Below are 21450 nucleotides of genomic sequence, written 5' to 3'. Positions count from 1 at the left end.
AGTGGAATACAGTGTTTTACAGTTGTGCTGTATAGAGTGGAGTGTTGTGTAGTGCCATAGAATGGTGTAAAATGTTGTAGAGTGGAGTACAGTGGAGTAGTGTGTTCTATAGTAAAATGGCTCAGATTCAAGTAGTGTGGAATAGCATATTATACAGTAGAGTAAAGTGTTGTAGAGTAGAGCGGTGTGTGGTACAGCAAAGTGGTCTGCTGCAGAGTCTTGGAAAGTGTTGTAGAGTGGAATAGAGAATCATGGACTGGATTAAAGTGTTGTACAGTGGAGAGGAGTAGAGTGCAGTACAGTATGGTACAGTAGAGTGGGATTGTTGCCGCACAGTTGAGTGGCATAGAGTAAGTGCAGTGGATTGTAGTAGAATGTAGTAGCGGAGTACAGTGCAGTATTGTCTCACAGCACAGTATACTAACTGCGATGGAGCAACATAGATGGATTTGCATGGCGTTGTAGAGTGCAGTACAGTGCTGTAAAGTGCTACAGAGTTGAGTGCTATACAGTGGTATTGACAGGAGTATATTGTCATACAGCATAGTGAAACAATGGAGTACAGTGTGGTACAGTGGAGGGATGTAGACTTGAGTGTCGTATAGTGTTGTTGAGCAGAGCACTGTGGATTTGTGTGAAGTGCAGTTGGGTAGAGCGGAGTGGCGTAGACTGGAGTAGTGTACAGCTCAGTGGTGTAGAGTGCAGTGGACTGGCATACAATGGAGTGGGGCATAGTGAAGTGGCACAGATTGGAAAAGCAGAGTTGAATGTGGTATAGTGGAGTTATGTGCATTGGAATAGTGTAGAGTACAGTATTGTGGGGTGGCATACATTAGAGTGGCATTAACTGCAGTGGTGTAGAGTGGCTTACAGTGCAGGGAGGTATATTGTACTGGTATACAGTAAAGTGGTGTAGAGTGCATTAGCACACATCTGAGTGGGGTATAGTGGAGTGGCATACAATGGAACAGAGTACAGTAGAGTAGCATACTCAGAAGCAGCATAGAGTGGAGTGATATATAGTTGAGTGACATACACTGGAGTGGTGTGACGTGGCATAGATTGTTATAGCACACAGTGGAGTGGTGTAAAGTGGAGTGGTCTACAGTGAAGTAGTGTAGTTGTGTACAGTGGAATTGTGTATTGTGGAGTAGAGTGGAGTGGCATAGAATAGAATGGCCTACAAAGGAGTAGTATAAATTTGAATAGCATACACTGGAGTGTTGTAGAGTGTAGTGCCATTGAGTGTAGTGGTGCACAGTAGAACAGTGTACACTAGATTAGTGAAGAGTGAAGTGCTGTAGAATGGAGTGGTGTACATCGGAGTGAGGTATAGTGTGGTGGCATACAATAGAATGGCACAGAGTGGAGTGCCATAGAGTGGAACACAGTATTGTGGAGGGAGCATAGAGTGGAATAGGATATAGTGGAGTGGCATAAAGCAGAATAGGATAGAGAGGAAAAAGTGGAGTTACTTACAGTTGAAGAGTGTAGAGTTGATTGCTGTGCAATGGCATTGATTGGGTATATTGTTGTGCAGCGTAGTGCTATACAATGAAGTATAGTGTGGTACAGTGGGGGGTGTAGACTGTTGGGTGTTGTATAGTGTTGAGCGGAGCACTGTGGAGTGGTGTGAAGTATAGGTGGGTACAGTGGAGTAGTATAGTGAGTAGAGTATTGCTGAGTTGTGTAGAGTGTGGCATACAGTGCAACAGCATAGAGTGGAGAGATGTGCAATGGAGTGGCATATAGTGAAGTGGCACATAGTGGAATAGAGTGGAATGTAGTATAGTAGAGTTATGTGTAGTGGAATAGTGTAGAGTACTGTATCGTAGAGTGGAGTGTTGTACATTGGAGTGGCATTAACTGCAGTGGCTTAGAGTGGAGTGGCATACCGTGCAGAGAGGTACATTGTACGGGCATACAGTAGAGTGTTGTAGAATTCATTAGCATACAGCTGAGAAGAGTACATTGGAGTGGCATACTAATGAAACCGAGTACAGTAGAGTAGCATACACAAACACCACAGATTCGAGTGGCATACAGAGGAGTGGTGTACACTGGAGTGGCATATATTGTTATAGCACACAGTGAAGTGGTTTAGAGTGCAGTGGCATACAGTGAAGTGGTGTGTAGGGGACTACAGTGAAGTAGTGTACAGTATATTAGCATACAGGGGAGTGGGGTAGAGTGGAGTTGCATAGTCAAATAGAGCTGAGTGGTGAAGAGTGTGGTTGTGTACAGTGGAATTGTGTATTGCAGACTGTCGTACAGTGGAGTGCAGTACACTGTAGTGGCGTAGAATAGCATACACTGCAGTGTTGTTGAGTGTAGTGGCATTAAGTGTAGTGGTGCACAGTAGAATAGTGTACACTAGATTGGTGATGAGTGAAGTGCTGTAAAATGGAGTGGCATACAGTGGAGTGAGGTATAGTGTGGTGGCCTACAGTAGAGTGTAATAGGGAATTGAGGAGTGGCATATAGTGGAATAGCCTGTAGTGGAGTGCCGTAGGGTAGAATAGCATAGAGTGGAAAAGAAAGAGTGGAGTTGCTTTCAGTTAAATAGCGTAGAGTTGAGTAGCATACAATGGAGTGGTGTAGATTGGAATGGCATTGAGTGTAGTGGCCTAGAGTGGTGTGGGAAAGAGTGGGGTAGAGTGGAGTGGCATAGAAAGGAAAAGCCTATAGTAGAGTGGTGTACAGGAGCGTGGTGTACAGTTGAGTGTCATTAAGTGGAGCAGCATAGAGTGGCATGTCCTACAGTGAAGTTGCACAGAGTCGAATAGTGTAGAGGGAATTAGCATACAGTGGAGTGGTATAGACTGGAGTGGGGTACATTGTAGTAGTCAAATAGCATAGAGAAGAGTGGCGTACAGTGGAGCGGCATAAAGCAGAATAGCGTCCACTGGTGTGGGGTAGAACAGAGTGGCAGAGTGGCATGGTGTTGAGTGGAGTAGCTTATCATCAAACTTAGATGTTAAAGATGTCTGAAAGTGTGAACTTTTAAGTGAAAGGTACATATCAGGGTGACTCTTTATTCCCTGTTCCTATAAGGGCTGCACAGTTTGCACACAATGCAGTGGCACCGGACACAATGCCACTTGTGTATCACAAAAGTGCGAGTGGTGAAACCCGACCTGATCTGCAGAGTAGAGTTTCAGATAGGTACCAAGTAATTTGCTGTGGCACATCTTTTAAATACAACTTATTATTTTATATGTCTGCAGTCTTAACGAGCGTACAGAGCTGAAAACATTACATCTTTAAGAAATAATATACCAAGTTACAAAAGAAATACATTAATATGACAACACCTGTTTTCTTGTGGGGGATAATGTCGATTCGTAATTGCTAGAATACATTTGCACAATGGCACATATATTTGCTGCCACTTCATGGTTAGACTTTCCATAAAATGGATAACATTTGAATAAATACATTACAACGTTTCTGTAAAATCATTGTAGTTTTTATCTTATGAATGGAAATCATCACCCTGGGATGGCTCTTAGCACTTAGTAGCAGACCTTACCTCAAGGAACTTTAAAATGAATGCAATTTCATGAAAAATAATTTAACTATAAATTACCTGTATGTCCATTCTCAGCAGCAGAATACAAGGCAGAATAGCCATCTTCACAGGAGTAATTAATGTTCGTTCCTTCTTCATTAAGCAGCATTGACAATAAAGTGACATTTCCCTGGGCAGCAGCTTGGTGAAGAAGGGTGGACCTGCCACCCAGGGGGACAGGACCACCACTCATTAGCAAGGGGGTTAGGGAGGGAGACCAGCCTGTGAGTTAAAGCGACACACATTAGAAAGGAATACATTCATGAATTAAGACTCCACACTTATGTTTCAACTGTTGTTGATTAGGATCAGTGCAGCCTTATCAGCATTTAGCAAAAACGTTGCGAACAATAATGTCTCACACAACACAGACTTTCAGTTTCCAATGCAAATGATAGTTACCATTGGCATGACAAAAAAAGAAATGACCGATTTAAGAAAACTACTTAACATTTGAAATTAAACTACAATTTCCCAATTTGAACTTTAATTTCGATTAGGTCCAATGATGCATTATGCAGTTAACTGAAAATCTGCTGTAAATAATTAAGCATTTCTCTCAACGTGTTAATATATGTATCAAATTCTCTTTTGATGATACATATTGTGATTCCACAAGTAAATCTAGAGATGCATTTTAAGTGTCACTTAGATTGAAGTGCAATGACTACAAGCAACTCTTTAAATCTGTTTACCGATTTAATTATGTTTAGTTTACACTTTAACCTTTGCTAACTAAGAGACACAGTCTTTACAACAATATTAGAAAAGTTGTTATTTTGGTTAAAAGTTCTTAGTACAAGTTTTAAGCAGCAGCTTTAGAAGAAGATTTGCTAAGCGTATGACGTTTCTTGCATGTGGTGTGGAAAACTTTGTTAACTCTGCATTGCACATAAGGCTGTAAAAAGAAAAAAAGAAAACAAAAGAGGTTTATTTCTGTTGTTTTGATACCATGGAGACTGAAGTGCAGAAACCACGCAGTATTTGCTTTTGCACACAGACGCATTTATGTTATACATTGACAAGGTATACAAATCCAGTCACCAGTTGTGACAGCGGTCTTGACACGCTTTTCTAGTCCCAAGAGGGCAGATCAGAATGCATACTTCATTTAAGATGACACATCCCCACATACGCCATCATTAAAGTAATCATATTTGTGAACCAAATGTTCAGTGTTTACAGACAAACGTGACATTCCGATTGAGGAGACACCCTGACTGGGCACACGTGGAAACAAACATGGATGACATATATTTTGAACTACTTAATGGAAAACTCCAAAGGAGGGGAAAAAGCTAGGGTTAACTGAGGAAACCATGCCATGCGAAAACCATGATCCAGCAGCAGGCTTTGCTTTAATTTTGCTTTAACAGCACGAAGTCGTCAGTGAGCTGTGGATTTGCAGTACAAGGCTATATTGTAATTGGCACTGACAGACCAGCATAAAATGACTTTTGTGCAGTTCCCGAAGTGCCATTCTTTGGTAAAAATACTGATGCAAAATTGTACACCACGGCTGCAATGTTGATCAATCTGTTCCAGAATCATGTTGGTTAGTGGTGGCCCGGGAGGGGAACAGTGCGGCACCTGTGACACGCAGTTAGGTGATAATCATATTGAAAGAACACATAAAATGTACAATGCTATTTCGTTGTACTGGGAACATGAGACCAGCAGAACAACATTCCTCGAGTTTTGAAGCCCTATTGAGTTAACCTACTGTTATTGGTTGAACTGGGAAGCTTCTTTAGAGCGGCTGAATGATGGGAGCAGGGAGTGAGCTGACCTGAGCATTCAGGCCTCAGTAGTAGCGAGAGGTAAAATAACGATCACCAAGAAATAACTGAAGCGTTTTAACACTATATGTGCTATCTACAATTTACCATGCCTAAATATTTATTAAATGTTTCTTTGTTTTGGGTTGGACTCATCCAGGAATGAAAAAAAAATAAGTAAAATGTTTCAGCTTGGGATCCCTTTGAACACAGTAGGATTTACATGAGGATCAAAAAATTTAGTTGAGAGAATGGAATGAAAACCAGGGGGATTGCACATTAGAATTGAGGCACAGGCAAATTTAATAGCAGTCAACCAGCATGTGATCATCAGATGTGTCTTACGAAGAGAAGTTGCAAAATTTCAAGAAAACCTAAGATATCAGAAGCAATTAGTATTATGTAGGAGGATGTTTTTGTAAAAGCCTGGGCCCTACTTATAGTTTTTGGGTACCAGTTTTTTCAGTGAAAATAGTCTATTTTTTCCTACTGCCTTATGCCAATGCACAAGCCGACCTACATGATTTAATTAAAACTGACAAACAATGAAATATTTCAAAAATAGGTTAATGACTATTATAATTAGTACATGAATACCCGTAAAATACTCTTAAATTCAAAATATCCCAAAAGATTAGGAGATGAAAGCATGGACTACATTTCATCCAATTTTACATAACCCATTCACATCCACTCATTCTTATACATGTGAAGGATTGGAGTAGGGATGCCGTCATAATACAGGTTTCTTAAAGTCAGTTTCTCTTTCAGTGCCAAATTATTGATATGAAAATTTAAAACTCCACATCCATAATGTGGGGATCAAACATAAAATGATAAGTACAGAAGTCCAACTTCAACTGGCTCTTAATGATCAACAAGCAACATAGAACGTGTTGTTGAGGATCCACTTTGTCCTTTCAAAAGGCACAGAAACTGGATGATTCTACATGTCTTAGTGTGCACAAGTTGATTTTGGCGAGACCAGATGCAGGCAAAATAATTTTGGCCATGCTGCTCAGTTCCAAGGAAGTATGCAGTTCGCACAGTAGCATCTTTAGGACTATTTTGTTGAAGCCCAGGAAAAGATCTAGCAGGGCCAAAAAAGTCACTGCCTTGTGAGCACAGGGCACTGTGTAATATCTAGTATGTGGTTATTGGTAAGAAACTTTCCAGATGACCGAGGAGCAAGTTCTCTCTGACACTGTAGGTACTTTCAAGGATTGAACTACAATTCCTTTGTTATGATTTTCCACAGAAATAAAATGTCCCAAACTAGTTTTTATTTGATGGCATTCTCATGGTCAACACTTGGTGTATGGTGAGTAAGTCCTAACAGGCATCTTGTACACTGTGCTGATTTATAACTGAGACAGCAGCCAAATGAATTGCAGTATGCTGTCATTCAACAGCAATAGTGCAGCATTAATGTCTGATTTGGGATTGGGTTAGTCACAAATGTTAGGTTCCATCACTATATTCAAATCTTACTCTTGAAAATAGTTTTGCAAAGTTTGGCCATTCTTTTTTTAAAAGATGTAATTAAAGTGCGTGCAATAATTATGCACAACTTTGATATTGATGTGTGTAATAAGAGTAAGGTTTTGGCCCTGGGATTGTCAAAATGATCCACACGTTAACAAATTGGCAGGTCACCAGCACCAATTTTGCTTCAGAGAGGTCAGGAAAGAACCCCAAATTATATTTTGCCAGTAGGAAAAATGTATTAAAAATCAGTCAAATGCCAGCAGAGAACTAGTACTGGCACCTCGATCATTCCCAGGGTGGTTTGGTTGTTTTTGTAACTCTGGAATACGTAACTCAATGTTGTGCAGAACACAAAATAAAAAATAAAACAAATCATCTAAAACTTCTATTCCATTTCGATAAGAGGACATTAAACTATGCTCCTTTTTCCTCACAGCACAGATTTTCAGAGATGAGACAGAACGCACGTAAACAAATACTATACTTACATTTATGTGAAGGAAATATAAATTGAGGGCAGCACGTGTACCATTTATAACTTTTGTAGTTTTCGGTTGACCATCTGTGACACTAATACCAAGCTGATGTTTCTCTAAAGCATTCTTAACTGGATGATGGTATGAAAAAGATAATGACTCTAATATTCATAAATCACAGAGGTTCCAGGCTTCTAAACTTTACAAAAAAATGTATACATATTAAAAATATTATACATTGATTAGAATCTTTATATTTCACATTCAAAACGTTTGTGCTCCACCGCACAATTTCCTAAGAACGAGAAAATAAAAATGGTTCAGTCTGCCTTTAAAAGAAGATTCATTTACTACTGAGCAGTGTTTTCAGAAAATGAGCTGATCCCTGTAAATTATTAACATCCCGGTTATAACATCATTAAATACTTCTGGTTAATGTTCGAATCGGAAGACTTCTTTGTTAAACAAAATATCTTATATGCACAAGAGAGCTCATTGTACAGAGCCTGCAACGATATGCAGTACATAGCTGGTTTGGGAGCAGAATTAGAGATGTTACAATGAATGTATGCAATGAAATAGTTACAAAGACACGCAGGGGTTAGAGAAAGGCGTGGAGTGCATGTGAAAGTAACAACAGTGAGGCGTGCAGTGACTAGAGCACACAGGGAGAGGAAAACAGCTTCTGGCATCAGCTTCAGAAAATGGAGAAGGTTAATTTTAGAACCCAGATTAATGTATTGACCCTAGCTTCTAAGCCAATCACATTCATGAGATAAACAATTACTAACAAAAAAATAATAAACGTGACTATTTAAAGTGCAATCATCAAAAGGAGGGTGCAGAAAAAAGGAGCCATGGGGTATGGTATTCCAGCTGCTTCGGGTATGTATTTATTTCATGGTTTTCTTCGGAAATGTGAATGCATATTCAAATTTAACTCATAAATTATTCTCCCTTTTAAATACAGTTATCATTTTTGAAAGCCACAGATTGCAAAGAGCTAACCCTCATTTAGGCAGTGGTTTTAAATTCAGGAATACGCTTATTGATTTAGATGCTATGAGAATAAACTGTGACTGTTCCTAGTGGTTGGTCCTTTGCATCAACCGAACATCTAACACATGAGGTCTCGAGGATTGTTGTGACAGAAGAGCTCTCTCGTTGACCTGGGCGTGTTGTTCTAAACATGGAGGAATGCGGCCTCCTTCCGTGGAGCCAGTTTGGCTCTCATTCTTCTGCGCACAAAGCCAGACTTACAAAGCTTTTGCTACAGGGTACTCGAGCATGTCCTTTCTTTTTTAACTTTTCAAGACCTTTATTTTCAGCCATGTGAGAGGCGTAATAGTAATTGAATGACCCCCTACATTTTATGGAGCCGGTATTGTCACGAGGCTCCAATAATGACCTGAGTAGTTACTTTTAGTCTGGCTAACTCAGCCTACCCTTCACACACAGTGCTTGCTTTTGACCTCAAGGCCTAAAATAAAAAACTAAGGTCACGTGCATGCCATGCACTGTTGACGTTTCCACTAATTTGGGCTGGGACTCCGAGGACAAGGAGTTACATATGGCCAGCGATGTAAACTGGAAAAGCATGGATTTGGAAGCTAATTTTCACAAATTGACATGTCAAGTATCCAGAATAAAATAGGACCTGGGATATCCAATCACAGGATCTTTAAGACACTGTATAAGCCTGTCCTGACACATTGTGAGGTGTGGCCTAGCCTCTGGACTGCAGCTCTGATAGCCGACTCAGGACACGAGTACGGAGTATTCCAGGGCTATGCACCTACACCATGCGCCGGCACGGCCCAGTTCTGGTAGAAGTAAACAGGAATACACAATAATACACTGATTGAAGTACTTCTCTGATGACATTCCCCAATTTTGGATTCTCTGGAGACATTCAGCTTCTTTGAGGAACTACTATAGAGAGCATTGCCGTAATCTAACAGTTAATTCACTATTGATCCAACTATTTCAGCCCTTAATTTTTCGGGAATACACTAAATGATTATCCTCAATGGGAGAGATGAAATCAGAACTGCAGTAGAGCTACCTATTTTAGTTATGTGCTCTACAAAGTGGCACATCACGAGCACTCCTCCAGGGAGGGCCATCACTTGAAGCGAGACGGAGCATCTTGCTTCTCGCACTCACACAAAGAGCACTGATACAAAGCACAGTCATGTGGTGATAGGGATCCCAGAGCCTACATGGTGAACCCATGAGGTATATTCTTTGTATTTCAAACACCTCAGGCACTCAGCTGATATAGTACACCTATCTATGAGGTTTCGATAGAAGTGCACCCCAAGATGATTAGAGCCATTCCCAGCACTGAATAGTAGCTTGATTGTTGATGGTAAATGAGGCTGCTGAGGTTTCAAGAACAGAACATGAACCTGTAATAAAAAATTAAGTCTCTGGTGGCTTTTTCTCCCCTAATCTTTCCCTCCACTACCCTTCCATGTAACTTTCTTAAACTGAGCATTCTTTGTGATTTGACACTGTGGAATTTTACAAATACTGGATTATGTTCACACTGTTGTTCTGTAGAAATGTAAAAAATGCCTTTTTCTGTGAAGACTTTTCATTTAACTATGACCTACTGCTCTTGAAATTGTTTCTATATGAATATGATTCAGCTACAACCTGAAGGTTTATTGAGGTGTCTGTGAAGCATTTTCATTTACGTATGACCTACTTCTGTTGACATTGTTTCTATATAAATATAATTTAGCTACAACCTAAATGTTTATTTAGGTGGTTTAACCCCTTAATAAGGCAGTTCACTACTAAACTGACTTCATAGTTTCATGGGAATGTAGGAATTGTTATGAGGAATTACCATACACCCAAAAAAATAAAAAATGCCATCAGCAAACTCTAGGCCAGTAACAGACCACAGAGCTAAAAATAAAAATATGCCAAAGTAAGTGCAGAGAGTGAAGAAGAGACAGGACATTCTAGGAGACAGTTGGTAAATGTGCAGTCCCTTTACCTGATGCTGTTACCAGTAGGCTGTCTGAATCACATGGTCTACAGGATGAAGCACTTACAGGGTTTATGGAGGAGTTACAGGCAATGGTGTTGGAAATGACAAGGGAGCTTTCGGAACATGCAGGTTGTTTCAGTCCAGGGGATTTGGGAGGCCAGGCACCCACCTGTGATGTGGCCATGGCTGGAATGACACAGCCGGCAGATGCCACAGATAGTTCAATAGTTGGCTTTGGTGGCAGCTGGGGTGAGGAAGACTTTGACAATGTTTCCTCATTAATGCCCCTGATCCCTTGTAGTGATGTAGATGAATGTGAACTCATGGATTTGTTTTCAACCCTCCCCGCAACATGAGGGGATCGGCTGCCATCCATAATAACTTTCAATTGTGGGTGTGGTGGAGATGGGGTTTGTGAAAGCCCTGGCTTTTTGGGAGGTATTGGTGGAGGATTGCCCCGATCAATTCTTGATACAGTGGGAGATTTTAAACCAAAAGATTGATGACCCATTCTTCCAGCTACTGGCGGATATGTTCCCACTTCCATTGAATGTGGCAATCCTGGTCTCAAACTGACACCTCCGTGTGGACTTGTAAATCTTGAAAGAACTTGTGTGACAGTGTTCCTGGCTAGCTGCTTTGCAGCTACATTGTCACGAGGAGGTATTTCTCTTGTTGAAGCACTCGGAGTTGCGTTCCCATTTTGGTCGTGGTCATTAGCATTGGCTTGGAACCTGAACCTAGCTGCTTGCACTCGAGGATTTAGACTTGAGTGCAAAGTTGTGTTGGCACAATGTGATTGTAAACTATGCATAGAAGAGGATAAGTAGCTTGGTGACGCTGGTGATGTAGAAAAGGCAGGGTTATTTTGATACAGAGAAGAGCTGCCTGCTAAATCTGGTGAAGAGCCAGAACCATTCTCTTCTGTCCGGCTATGAGGTGGGCCTGCCGAATGGGCTGTGGAAGAAACAATAACCGAGTCATTACAGCTCATGTGCCTGTCACTACCTGGTTTCCCGATTAATGAATTAGTGCATACATTCATTTTTGTATTACCAGCAGCCATCGCTGCGGGCTTGGCTGGGACAGTGAGTGGTGACTTCTTTGTGATTTCTGTTTGATTATCAACCCTAAATATATCAGTTTGGCAAGAAATGGATTGCAAAGACGGTCTGTCAACTCCAACGCCTATTGAAACAAAATGCAGTTCTTTCGTTTTTGGGGGGCGTGAGGAGTTTAATTTGCAGTCATTTTCCCTTTGCATGTGCTCAACTACCATTTTCATTTTCTCCATCTCCTCTGTAAGGTCCTTGGTGTGTGCTTCTTCTCTAAAGAGTTTGGCACGAAGCTGCTCCCTCTCCGTGTCAAATTCAGAAAGCTGCTTTTCCATCTGAGCTTCCATCTGTGCTTCCATTTGTGTGCTTTTGAGCTTCTCGGCAGTGAGCGCCTCCTCCAGCTCAGAACATTTTTGCTTTTCTGCCTCTAGCTTTGACATGAGTTCTTCAAGTTTCTGGGACTCCTCGATTATTTTGCTGGACAGTTGTTTGCATTCCTTTACCAGCATCAATACTACATGCTTATTCTTGGCCCGCTCTTCTTCAAGACGAGTTGATACATTTTTATGCTCTTGCTCAAGGTTTTGCAACTGGGTCTTTTCGAACTCAAGCTGAAAAACATACAAAACAAGAGATTAAAGTCAGAGATAGTCAGATGTAGGTGATGAGGTTTTTATTCAAACATTATATCTCTAAGTTTGAAAAATAATTTGTTCTTTCTAAACGTTAAATGGCAAAATTCACACAGAAAAGGTTAAGTATGGTACTTAAATCAAGTTTGAGACCATTCAGAAGTATAAAGAGTTAAATTTTCAACTGTAGTTAGTGTGAAGTACAATAGAAGAAGCAATATGGCCATTAGATTTCATCCAACGCAGAGTTGGAGACATTTATATTGTAGACATCAATGATGGAATAGCGATTTGCGCTAAATTTGTGTGAGGAGTACAGGCAGGGAGGTTGCCAATTTGACCAATCATTTAAATTTTTCAACCCCCATCAGCATCAGAAGCTGTACAACTGGCACAGTTAAAAAGTTGGAACGGTTCACTGCATAAGGAACTTTCCAGCTGCTATGCAGGGGGGAGGGAGAACCAGAGGTTTAGCTTTTTATTGTGAGCGCCGAGCTCCATCTCCTTTCCCTGCTCCAAATTCATCCTGGAGTTTTGCACTATTTAATTTATTATTTGAGTTAATAAGGAACTGACCCAGATCGTTGCTTTTGAATTGTTAAATCAGTTGATTCTATTTCTTATTTAGCAAACGCAGGAGAAAGTCCAGTTGCTACATTTTTGCTTAAGAACAAAAAACTTAATAAAATGTGGAGTGGCCCATGCCCCATTTTTTGCTTCACTGCAAACATCACATAATTAGGCCCAATATTTATTGATTAGGAGCTTGTAAGAACCTTTGCAGAACAGGACCACGAGAAGTGTTCGACTACTGTGTTGCATGGGGTGAATACAGATGAATGTATTCCATTTCAGTAAAAAGCTTGGTTATCATTGAGAGTTTCAATCCTTCAAAATTAAACAAAGAGATAATGAGTGAGAGGGCATGTTTATGTAGTTTACCTTGTCCGACTGTAAAAGTTAGAAGCATCCCATGTTTTGATCATCAAAGAGATGGTACATCTGACCTTCCCCATTGCAAGAGAGTCACGTGCTGAGATCTAAGGGGTCAGTATTGATTTATTTTTTCAGTTTTATATCACGAGCAAGACCCGAATCGATCTCCGGGATCTGCGCATGTGAGCAGGCAAGCAGTTTTTATGAGAATAGTTTCACAGGTTTTAATGCATGCAAACAGTTTACAAAGGAATAACTTCTCAGAAAGTTTACAAAAGGCCATATTTTACAGTATAACAGCAGGTTACACATCTCCAAAATATGTTTCAGGACCATACAGCTTGGTACTATGTGCCAACTTATTTTGCTATTTGTGCGTGGGTAACAATACGTATTAAAATGACCACTAGAGTTCTTACTTATTCTTACTTATTCATGTGGAGTTGAGGTGGAGTAGGACCAGACCAGTAACCGGTGAGGTCTAGACTTTTTCCACTACAACATTGTTTTATTGAGCATTCAGATAAAAACATGCATTTTGAGTTTTTTTTCCTAGAATGAAAGCAAGTCCATAGTACACCTGATGTCTTCAGGAAGTGAATTCAAAGTGATGTGGTAGGGCAGAGAAAGACTAGTTAGTAGCTCAATGATGTAAGATTTTTTTGTTTCTAATCAGAAAGTGTCTTTGCTTCTCTGGTCATCAGAAATTTTAAGAGAGTTGTGCAGATATTCCGGTTGTTTCTCATGGATTGCTTTGAAAATAATGCAGACAGTTTTAACTGAATCATCATTTCCAAGGGGAGCCAATGTAGGTCACTTAGTACAAGATGTGTTCATTTTTTTTGTACCAGAGAACAAATTGGCTGCTTTGTGAAGAACCGCTTTTAAGGTCTCAAGGTTTGATTTTTGGCTCCCAATCAGATTTTAATTTTCATAATAAACAAGAAAAACTACAAATACACTAGTCAAAAGTTCAAAGTTTGAGAAAAGGCTTTAACCTTTTTAGAGAGTATAGTGTTGATGTACCTGCAGAAACTTGACCAGTGGAGAAGATACACTAAGATGGTTATCCTACCAGATACCATACCCAGCAATTGTATTTCTTCTGCAGGTGAATAAAATAATCCAATTGAATGCAGGTCTAAGAACCAATCGCCATGCCTTTTAATGTAGTTAGATCTGTGTAAGAAAATATATATTTTTTTTCCAGGATTTAGTTTCAATACATTTTTGGCCATCCTTTCTTGAAGCATACGTCCTCCCAATGTTTCTTCTCTTAGTCATCAGTCTTGAATAATCCTGGGTTAGAAGAGTATGGTTTTAAGTTTTGCCTGAAAGTGTTTTAGATCAAATCTGTTTATTATTTTGAAAGCACGAAAAACATATACATACAAAATATAAAATGCAAGTACAGTACATCACAGTGCTATATATGGTAAATATCACCGCTTCAGAAGCTCCAAGTCCACTGTCCAGGATCTTCTAAGCTAACTCTAAATTTGGCTAAAAGGCGCCTCAAATCAAACCACCCTTTGTTAATAGAATTAGCATACGGAGCGCATCTTAAATCTTCAAAGCTGCGAGTCCCGCGAAGAAAAAACACTCAAACATACACGTAAAATGAAACACATTAACAATGCTCCCCCATCTCAGCCATATCATCTTCCTAACTTTTTATCATTCCATCCCCCCTCCCACCGCATCACCGCCCTCAGACGTTTCTAAATCAAGCATTCTAGTCATGGTTCAAATCAGCCTTAGGACTCTCAAGTAAGCTGGGCATGTCAACTCAGTGAATTCTGCAGATAGGATCTGCAAAAATGGCTTCCATAATTCGCTCAACTCCCCTGTCCGCTGCTGCGAGGCCAATGTGAGTTTCTCCATGGCAAGAACAAACCAGAGTTTCTGAAGCCACGCATTACGTGTCAGGACTCTATCCGTGCCCCACATGGTTAGGATCAATTATAGGGCTGCGTTAAGTGGTAGAGCCATCTGTCTCCCTCTCAACGACTTCAAGGGAAAGGTAAGAGGATTAGGCAGCCCTAGCAAAATGTATGATGGAAATCTGGGGATCTTAGTTTGGAACGCTAGGTCAATCTCGTCTATTATGCCCTCCCAGTAGCGGTGAAGTTTGGGGCAGTGCCAAAGCAGATGCACAAGTGTACCCGTGCCTCCGCATCTCCTCCAGCAGAGGTCCGATTTAGCCGGGTCCCATGTGTGTATATGCGCCGGGGTGTAGTACCAGTAGGAGGCCACCTTATATGACGTTTCCGTCCCCGCTGCATTACAGGCTGTGTGATGTATTCTAAAGAAGATACTGTCCCACTCCTCGTCTGAGAGCTCCCTCTCCAACTGCCTCTCCCATCGCAACTGACCTTTAGTCTTAGGCGGGCGCTTGTCCCCCTGTAAGAGCCGATAAAGTTCTGAGATGACTCCCTTATCGTCTTTCTTTAACAGGAGCCATTTCTCAAAGGGCATAAGGGGTCTATCTATCAACGCTCTGTTTGGTGGCTCCAGTGCCGTATCTGGTAATACATCAATCTATCAGCCTCTGTCAAGCCATACGCTTCCCTCATCTGTGCAAAAGACAAGACCCCCTGTTCGTCAAAGAAACACCCCACCGTTTTACAGCCCCCCCCCTCGTACCAGCATCCCAGGGCCTCCAGCCGAAGCCCGGGCTCAAAGTCTGGATTTGCGCCTATGGGAGTCATCGGGGATGGGAAAGACGTCAGCCCGGATCGACTAGCCATGGCATCCCATGTGCGCAATGTGACCCCCCGTAATCGGAGAGGAATAAAGTCCGACTGCCCTATGTCGGCGTCGTAGCCATGGCTCCTTCCATATATGCGAGCCCGCTACAGCCTGGTCCATGAAGCACCAATGTTTCTCAGTGAGTGGGCGATTCAACTCCAGAAAGAAACGCAGCTGTGTCGCCTGAAAATAGCGCTGGAGGCAAGGGATCGCCAAACCTCCCTCACTCTTAGTCCGGTACAGCAACTGCTGCGATAATCTCGCCGGTCGTCCCTCCCATATAAACCTCAGAATCGCCGATTGAAGAGTCGCTATTGTTCTCGGAGGAGGACTTAGCGGAAGCACCTGAAATACATAGAGAATGCGCGGCAGGATTGTCATCTTCACCGCCGCCACCCTACCCAGCCAAGACAGTTTATGCCTCCCCCATGAGTCAAGATCTCGCTGGACCTCACGAACTAACGTCGCATAGTTCCGGCTTGCTGTCTTAGCGACCGAGGTCGCTAGCTCAACTCCTAAATAGGGAAGACTCAAGGACGCCAGAGAAAGGGGTAGCTAGCTCTCAAGTCAGCCTCATGATCAGGTCCCACCGACAAACCGAGAACCTGGGACTTCTGCATATTAACTCGGAACCCCGTGACCTGACCAAACTCGACTATTATCTCCATGAGTGCCAGCAGTGAGGTCATAGGCTCCGCCAGGGTAAAGATCACATCATCCGCTTAGAGGGTGATGAGATGGTGGTCTCCGCCAAACCTCACCCCAGAAACCAAGGGACTATCCCGCAATCTCTGCGCAAGGGGTTCCATATATAGTGCAAATAAGAGGGGAGACAGCGGGCATCCCTGTCTGGTCCCACGTCCGATCGGAAAAGGCAGGTAGAGTTCCCCATTAACTCGAACTGCCGCCCTGGGTGACCGATAAACGCCACTGATCCAGGACCTGAAAACGGGTCCCAGCCCAAATCTCTCCAGCACTTTAAAAAAATAGGGCCAATGCACCCCATCAAACGCTTTTTCAGCGTCTATAGAGAAAAAGAGCGCCTCCTTACCGGAGCGATCCGTTTTATCCAACAGGTACAGGAGCCTTTTCGTATTGTCTCCGCATTGTCGGTTTGGTATAAAACCCGATTGATCCGGGTCAATGAGACACGGCAGATAAAAATTAAGGCGGGAAGCAAGGATGCCAGTCAACAACTTAGCATCTATATTCAGGAGCGAGATCGGTCTATATAAGGAACAGTCCTCTGGGTCTTTACCCGGTTTATGTATGACTACAATAGTAGCATCCAACATGCTAGGTGTCAACGCTCCTGTCGTCCGAAAGGAGTTAAAAAGACACACCAACAGCGGAGCAAGTTCCACGCAAAAGGTCTTATAGAATAGAGCCGTAAACCCATCCGGGCCGGGGGAATTCCCAACTTTTAGTCGGGAAATTGCCAAAATAACCTATTCCAGCCTTATCGGCTGGTCCAACCACCGCGCCTCCTTCTCCCCAAGAGACGTGATTGCTATGCCCTCTAAGAATGAGTACAACGCCTCGGGCTCTCCCTCGTCAGCCGCGTAAAGGCCCCAGTAAAACTCTGCAAAAGCCTATGCAATCTGGTCACTCGTGCCCGCCACTATGCCGGAGGAGGAGCGGATCAGTTTTATCGCCGACACTGCACGCTGTGCTTGTAACCGATGTGCCAATAACTTCCCGCACCTATTACTCCCAACATAGAATTTGTGCTGGAGTTTCGCTATCGCATACTCTGCACTATCCCAGTCCAGCCTCTTCAGCTGTTGCCTCACCCTCTCCAACTCCCGCCAGATTCAAGGCGCACCAGTAGTCTTGTGGGCGTGCTCCAGAACAGCCACCCTCTGCTCCTGCTCCTCCCTTATCTCTCTCCTTGCCTTGTTATCCCTCGCCGACAGCGCCAACACCTCGCCCGCACCACTGCCTTCATAGCCTCCCATAATATCTCAGTTGAGGTGCTAGCATCATCATTAAATCCAAGATAGTCCGCGATCACGTGTCTAAGTGACTCTACCGTTGTCTCACTCTGAAGCAGGGAATCTCTAAGGCGCCAACTCGGAGTACCCACCGGTCTCACCCCCACAGTGACCTCCAAGGTAATTGGGGCATGATCAGCCAGAGCTCTGGGTTCAATCGTGGCCTGCCCGACCCGGGGGACAAATTCCTGTGAGACTAGGAAAAAAATCAAGCCGAGCGTAAGTCTTAGAAGCTGCCGAGTAAAAGGAATAATCTCGGAGCGTAGGGTTCAACTTTCTCCAAATATCTTCCAACCCACAATCAGCCAACCACTGCCGCCCCACCTCCGATAAAGCCCCAGTTTGTCCAAAGCGTTGGCCAGAGCGATCAAGCTCATTGTCCATTACCAAATTAAAATTTCCCCACACTAAAATGGCCATATCTGGTGAACTAAGAGTTGGGTAGATCACCTGTCTCAGGAATGCCTCTTGTTGGGCATTCGGAGCGTAAAGAGAGGCGACAGTAAAAGAGAAGGCCCGAGTTTTATTCTAATGGCCAAGAATCTGCCTTGTACTTCATGTATCCTCCCCACTATCTCCCCCGAGAAGGTCCTGGAAAGCAATATCGCTACGCCTGCATGCTTTGTAGTTGCTGAGGACCAAATCTGCCTGGGAAACCACCTTGAGCACATGCGATATGTGTCTTTATGCAACAAATGTGTCTCCTGAAGTAAGCATATGTGACACCCAGATTTCTCCAGAGCTGATAAAATCGCTACTCGCTTAGTCGGATTACTCAGCCCACGGACATTTAAGCTAAGACACTTAACCGTCATACAGCACAGGAAAGCAGTTATTCAGGTGGGAGGAAGGTCTACGGAGTAGCCAAGATCCAGAACCGGACCCCCGCCACTCCAGCCCACATGGCCAAATCTCCAATAGCATGCCTAAACAAGCTCTCAGGGAAGCATACAAACAAATAAACAAAATGGACAACGGGTGCCTGTACCAACTAAGTCCTCTCTCCCACTTCCAAAGAGGTAAAAGTCTCAGCTGGGCTGTAGAACCACACATGTTCCTCCACCGAGTCCACCGGCTCCGCCGCCCAGGCCCCGTCACTCAGTCGCAGGGCCGTGGTCAATGGCCCCTAGCCGGCCAGAGGGACCCCAGCACTCCCTGTTTAAGCACTCGTCCCGACTGCTACACTGCTCACTGCCGACTGGCGCTCCGAGATCTGCTCCAACACGGTAGGGCGTTGCTGTTTCTTTCTTCTTTCTTTCCTCCGCCAGCATGGACGGTCGCCATCGGTTGAACTCAACCCCAAACCAGATGCAGGGGCAACCTCCTCCAAGCCCAGGATCCGGTTAGCCTCCGATATTGACTTCACCTGGCGCAGTTGATCCTCCCAGCGAAAAACAAGGCGTAACGGATGACCCCACGAGTAGGACACCGCCCGCTCGCGCAGGTGCTCTGTGATGGGCTTGAACTCACGCCGTCTTTGCAAAGTCCGAACCAATAGGTCCTGGAAAAGTTGAAGCTGATGCCCTCTAAAAAGGACCTGTGGGAGATTGCGCGCCTTTTGCAGTATACTTTCTTTCAGCCCAAAATTATGAACGCATGCTAGGATATCTGGTGGGCGATCCCCTGCTCGTCCAGGTCGGCCCACGCGGTGGACTCTATCGAGGGTGATCTCCCGGGTCTCCTCGAGTTCTAAGACCGAGCGAAACAGCGCCACCACGAAGGCACTAATGTCCTCCTTCTCTGCCCCGCGCGGCACTCCTCTGATGCGGACGTTATGTCTGCACGAGCGGTTCTCCAGGGCCTCCACCGTCATCTGGAAGAGATCCTGCTGCTCTCGCAGGCGCAGAACCTCCTGCTGCAGGTCCGCCACCTCCTCGCCGCGGGTCCGCCACCTCCTCGCCGCGGGTAATTTCACCATCCTCGACCTGCGTCAGCCGCTCACCCAGGGAGGAAAGCTCCACTCTCAGCTCCTTTACCTCATGGGATGTGTCTTTACGGAGTGCGTGGAGGTCACTCCTAAGTGATTCGAACAGGGCGGTAGAAAGCCCTTGGTGACTGTAGCTGCCTCGTCCTCCATCACCTCCCTCACCGTCTCTGGGGTCCTCGTGCTCGACATCTCCTCCAGTACCCCTCCTGGCACCTGGTACCCACTAGTCAGCATATCCCGGACCGTCCAGTCCTGTTTGGGCTTAGAGGTCGCCATCTCAACCACCCACTCACTGCACGTAAGCCAGACTCTGACTATCCCCTACCCAGAGTCGCCACAGGCCACTTCCTCTAGGCCTCAATCCCTCAAGGACATCGACCCTCCAGCTGCAGATAGTCCTTGGGCCTCCTCGTGGCCCCGCTCCTCCCCGATCCTAGTATGGCCCTCCTGCGCCGTCCACTCCACTGGACCGCAGTCCTGGTCCTCTTCAGCACTCAGGGAGCACAGCCTCAGGCCCAAAACGACAGGTGGACCCACTGGTTCGCTCCCTCACTTCACCCCGGGTCTCCTGAACGAGGCCCAAAATGGATGGCCCGGCTACCACCGTGGCCCGACTCCAGGCCCCCACCGGGCCTCAAACGCTGGTCGCTCCTCGCCGCAGGGGCTCGGCTCCCTCCAGGGCGTTGCCGCACCACCAGACCCAGTCAGCAGTCTTTCAGGCCCGGGATCGTGGCAAAGAAGAACCCGCAACCCCCGGGGCCTCTGCCTCCGGTCCTCTCGGATCCACGTTCCTCGGGAGCGGCGACCAGGCACCTCACAAGGTCGCAGCGGGCCCCCAGAACCCTCGGGGTCCCAGGTTTCTCATCGGGGCACCCCCGGCCGGCCTGCCCCTCATCCAGGCAGCAGATTTCAGGCCAAGGCGGCGGAGCCCGGACCGACGCGTCCACTCACGCCGCCATCTTGGCCACGCACCCCCTGAAAGTGTTTTAGAAATATCTTTATTGTGCTTAGGGAAGTGTCCTATTTATCTGCCAAAATAGGAGCACAGGTAATTTCTACAATCTTGTTAGTCAAAGATTATGCTGTCACAGAGCACAGGTCTCTTTTTGGGTTTGAGAGTTAGATTTTTTTGTCCTTAATGTGGGAGTGGCTGGTTCTTTCAGTGCTAAACTCGTTATCAGTAACAGTTTTAAGATTGCTCTAACTAATATGGACCACCAGTAGTCTCTTCTTTGAATAGGGGTTATCTTAGGCTGTTAATTTAATAATTACCTTTCATGGAATAGTCTGTATTTTTTGCTATTAGCTAAATATATATAGGGGCTTAAGATGTTGCATCTAGAATGGTATGTGTAGTGGTAGAAATGTTTTTTTCGACTATGAAAACTTAATTGATTTTTAGGTGATCATTGCTGAACGTGTTTCAGGTGAGTACAGTGGGTATAGTAGTCTGATCTTGTTTCTAGATAGGGACGATAAGTCTCTTTTAAAGGCACCACTGTGGCTGTAGGAGGCTGGTTATTAGTAGACTTAAGTACACACCTACCATTAGCAATAATGTCTCCCAGACAATGTTAGGCCCAGTCAAGCTCTCAAACGATTAGTCCCTGGCTCAACACCTCATAGCTTGTCAGCAAGCAGGGAGGATTAACTTAGAAGACATGTATGTAAAGCATGTAAAGCATTGTAAAGTATGTAAAGCATTGTAAAGTATGTAAAGCACTTACATACACCAATGCAGTAAATACTTACGACACAACAGGCAAGAAAAATTCCACACCAATTTATAAAAATATGAAATATTTTGATATCTTTAAGATGACACCAGAACAATAAAA

General features: G+C 44.0%; 1 protein-coding gene across 3 annotated transcripts in view; it reads right to left on the bottom strand.

Moving 5' to 3' along the window:
* The window catches only part of CTTNBP2 (cortactin binding protein 2), a 670870-nt gene that overhangs the window by 434347 nt on the left and 215073 nt on the right, over positions 1-21450 (bottom strand). For 2 of the 3 annotated variants that reach the window (XM_069228906.1, XM_069228905.1), the window contains exons 4-5: positions 10324-11983; positions 3590-3793 (exon numbers count right to left, since the gene is read on the bottom strand). In XM_069228906.1, the coding sequence (XP_069085007.1) occupies positions 3590-3793; positions 10324-11983 (1864 nt within the window). Of the gene's footprint in view, positions 1-3589; positions 3794-10323; positions 11984-21450 lie in introns of those variants that run through there. The other variant, XM_069228907.1, reaches the window with a different exon arrangement.

This window comes from Pleurodeles waltl, chromosome 4_1, assembly GCF_031143425.1.
Source record: "Pleurodeles waltl isolate 20211129_DDA chromosome 4_1, aPleWal1.hap1.20221129, whole genome shotgun sequence".
Classification (NCBI taxonomy): Eukaryota; Metazoa; Chordata; class Amphibia; order Caudata; family Salamandridae; genus Pleurodeles; species Pleurodeles waltl.
Note: the sequence above shows the minus strand (reverse complement) of the source record. Positions and strands in the feature narration are given on the sequence as shown.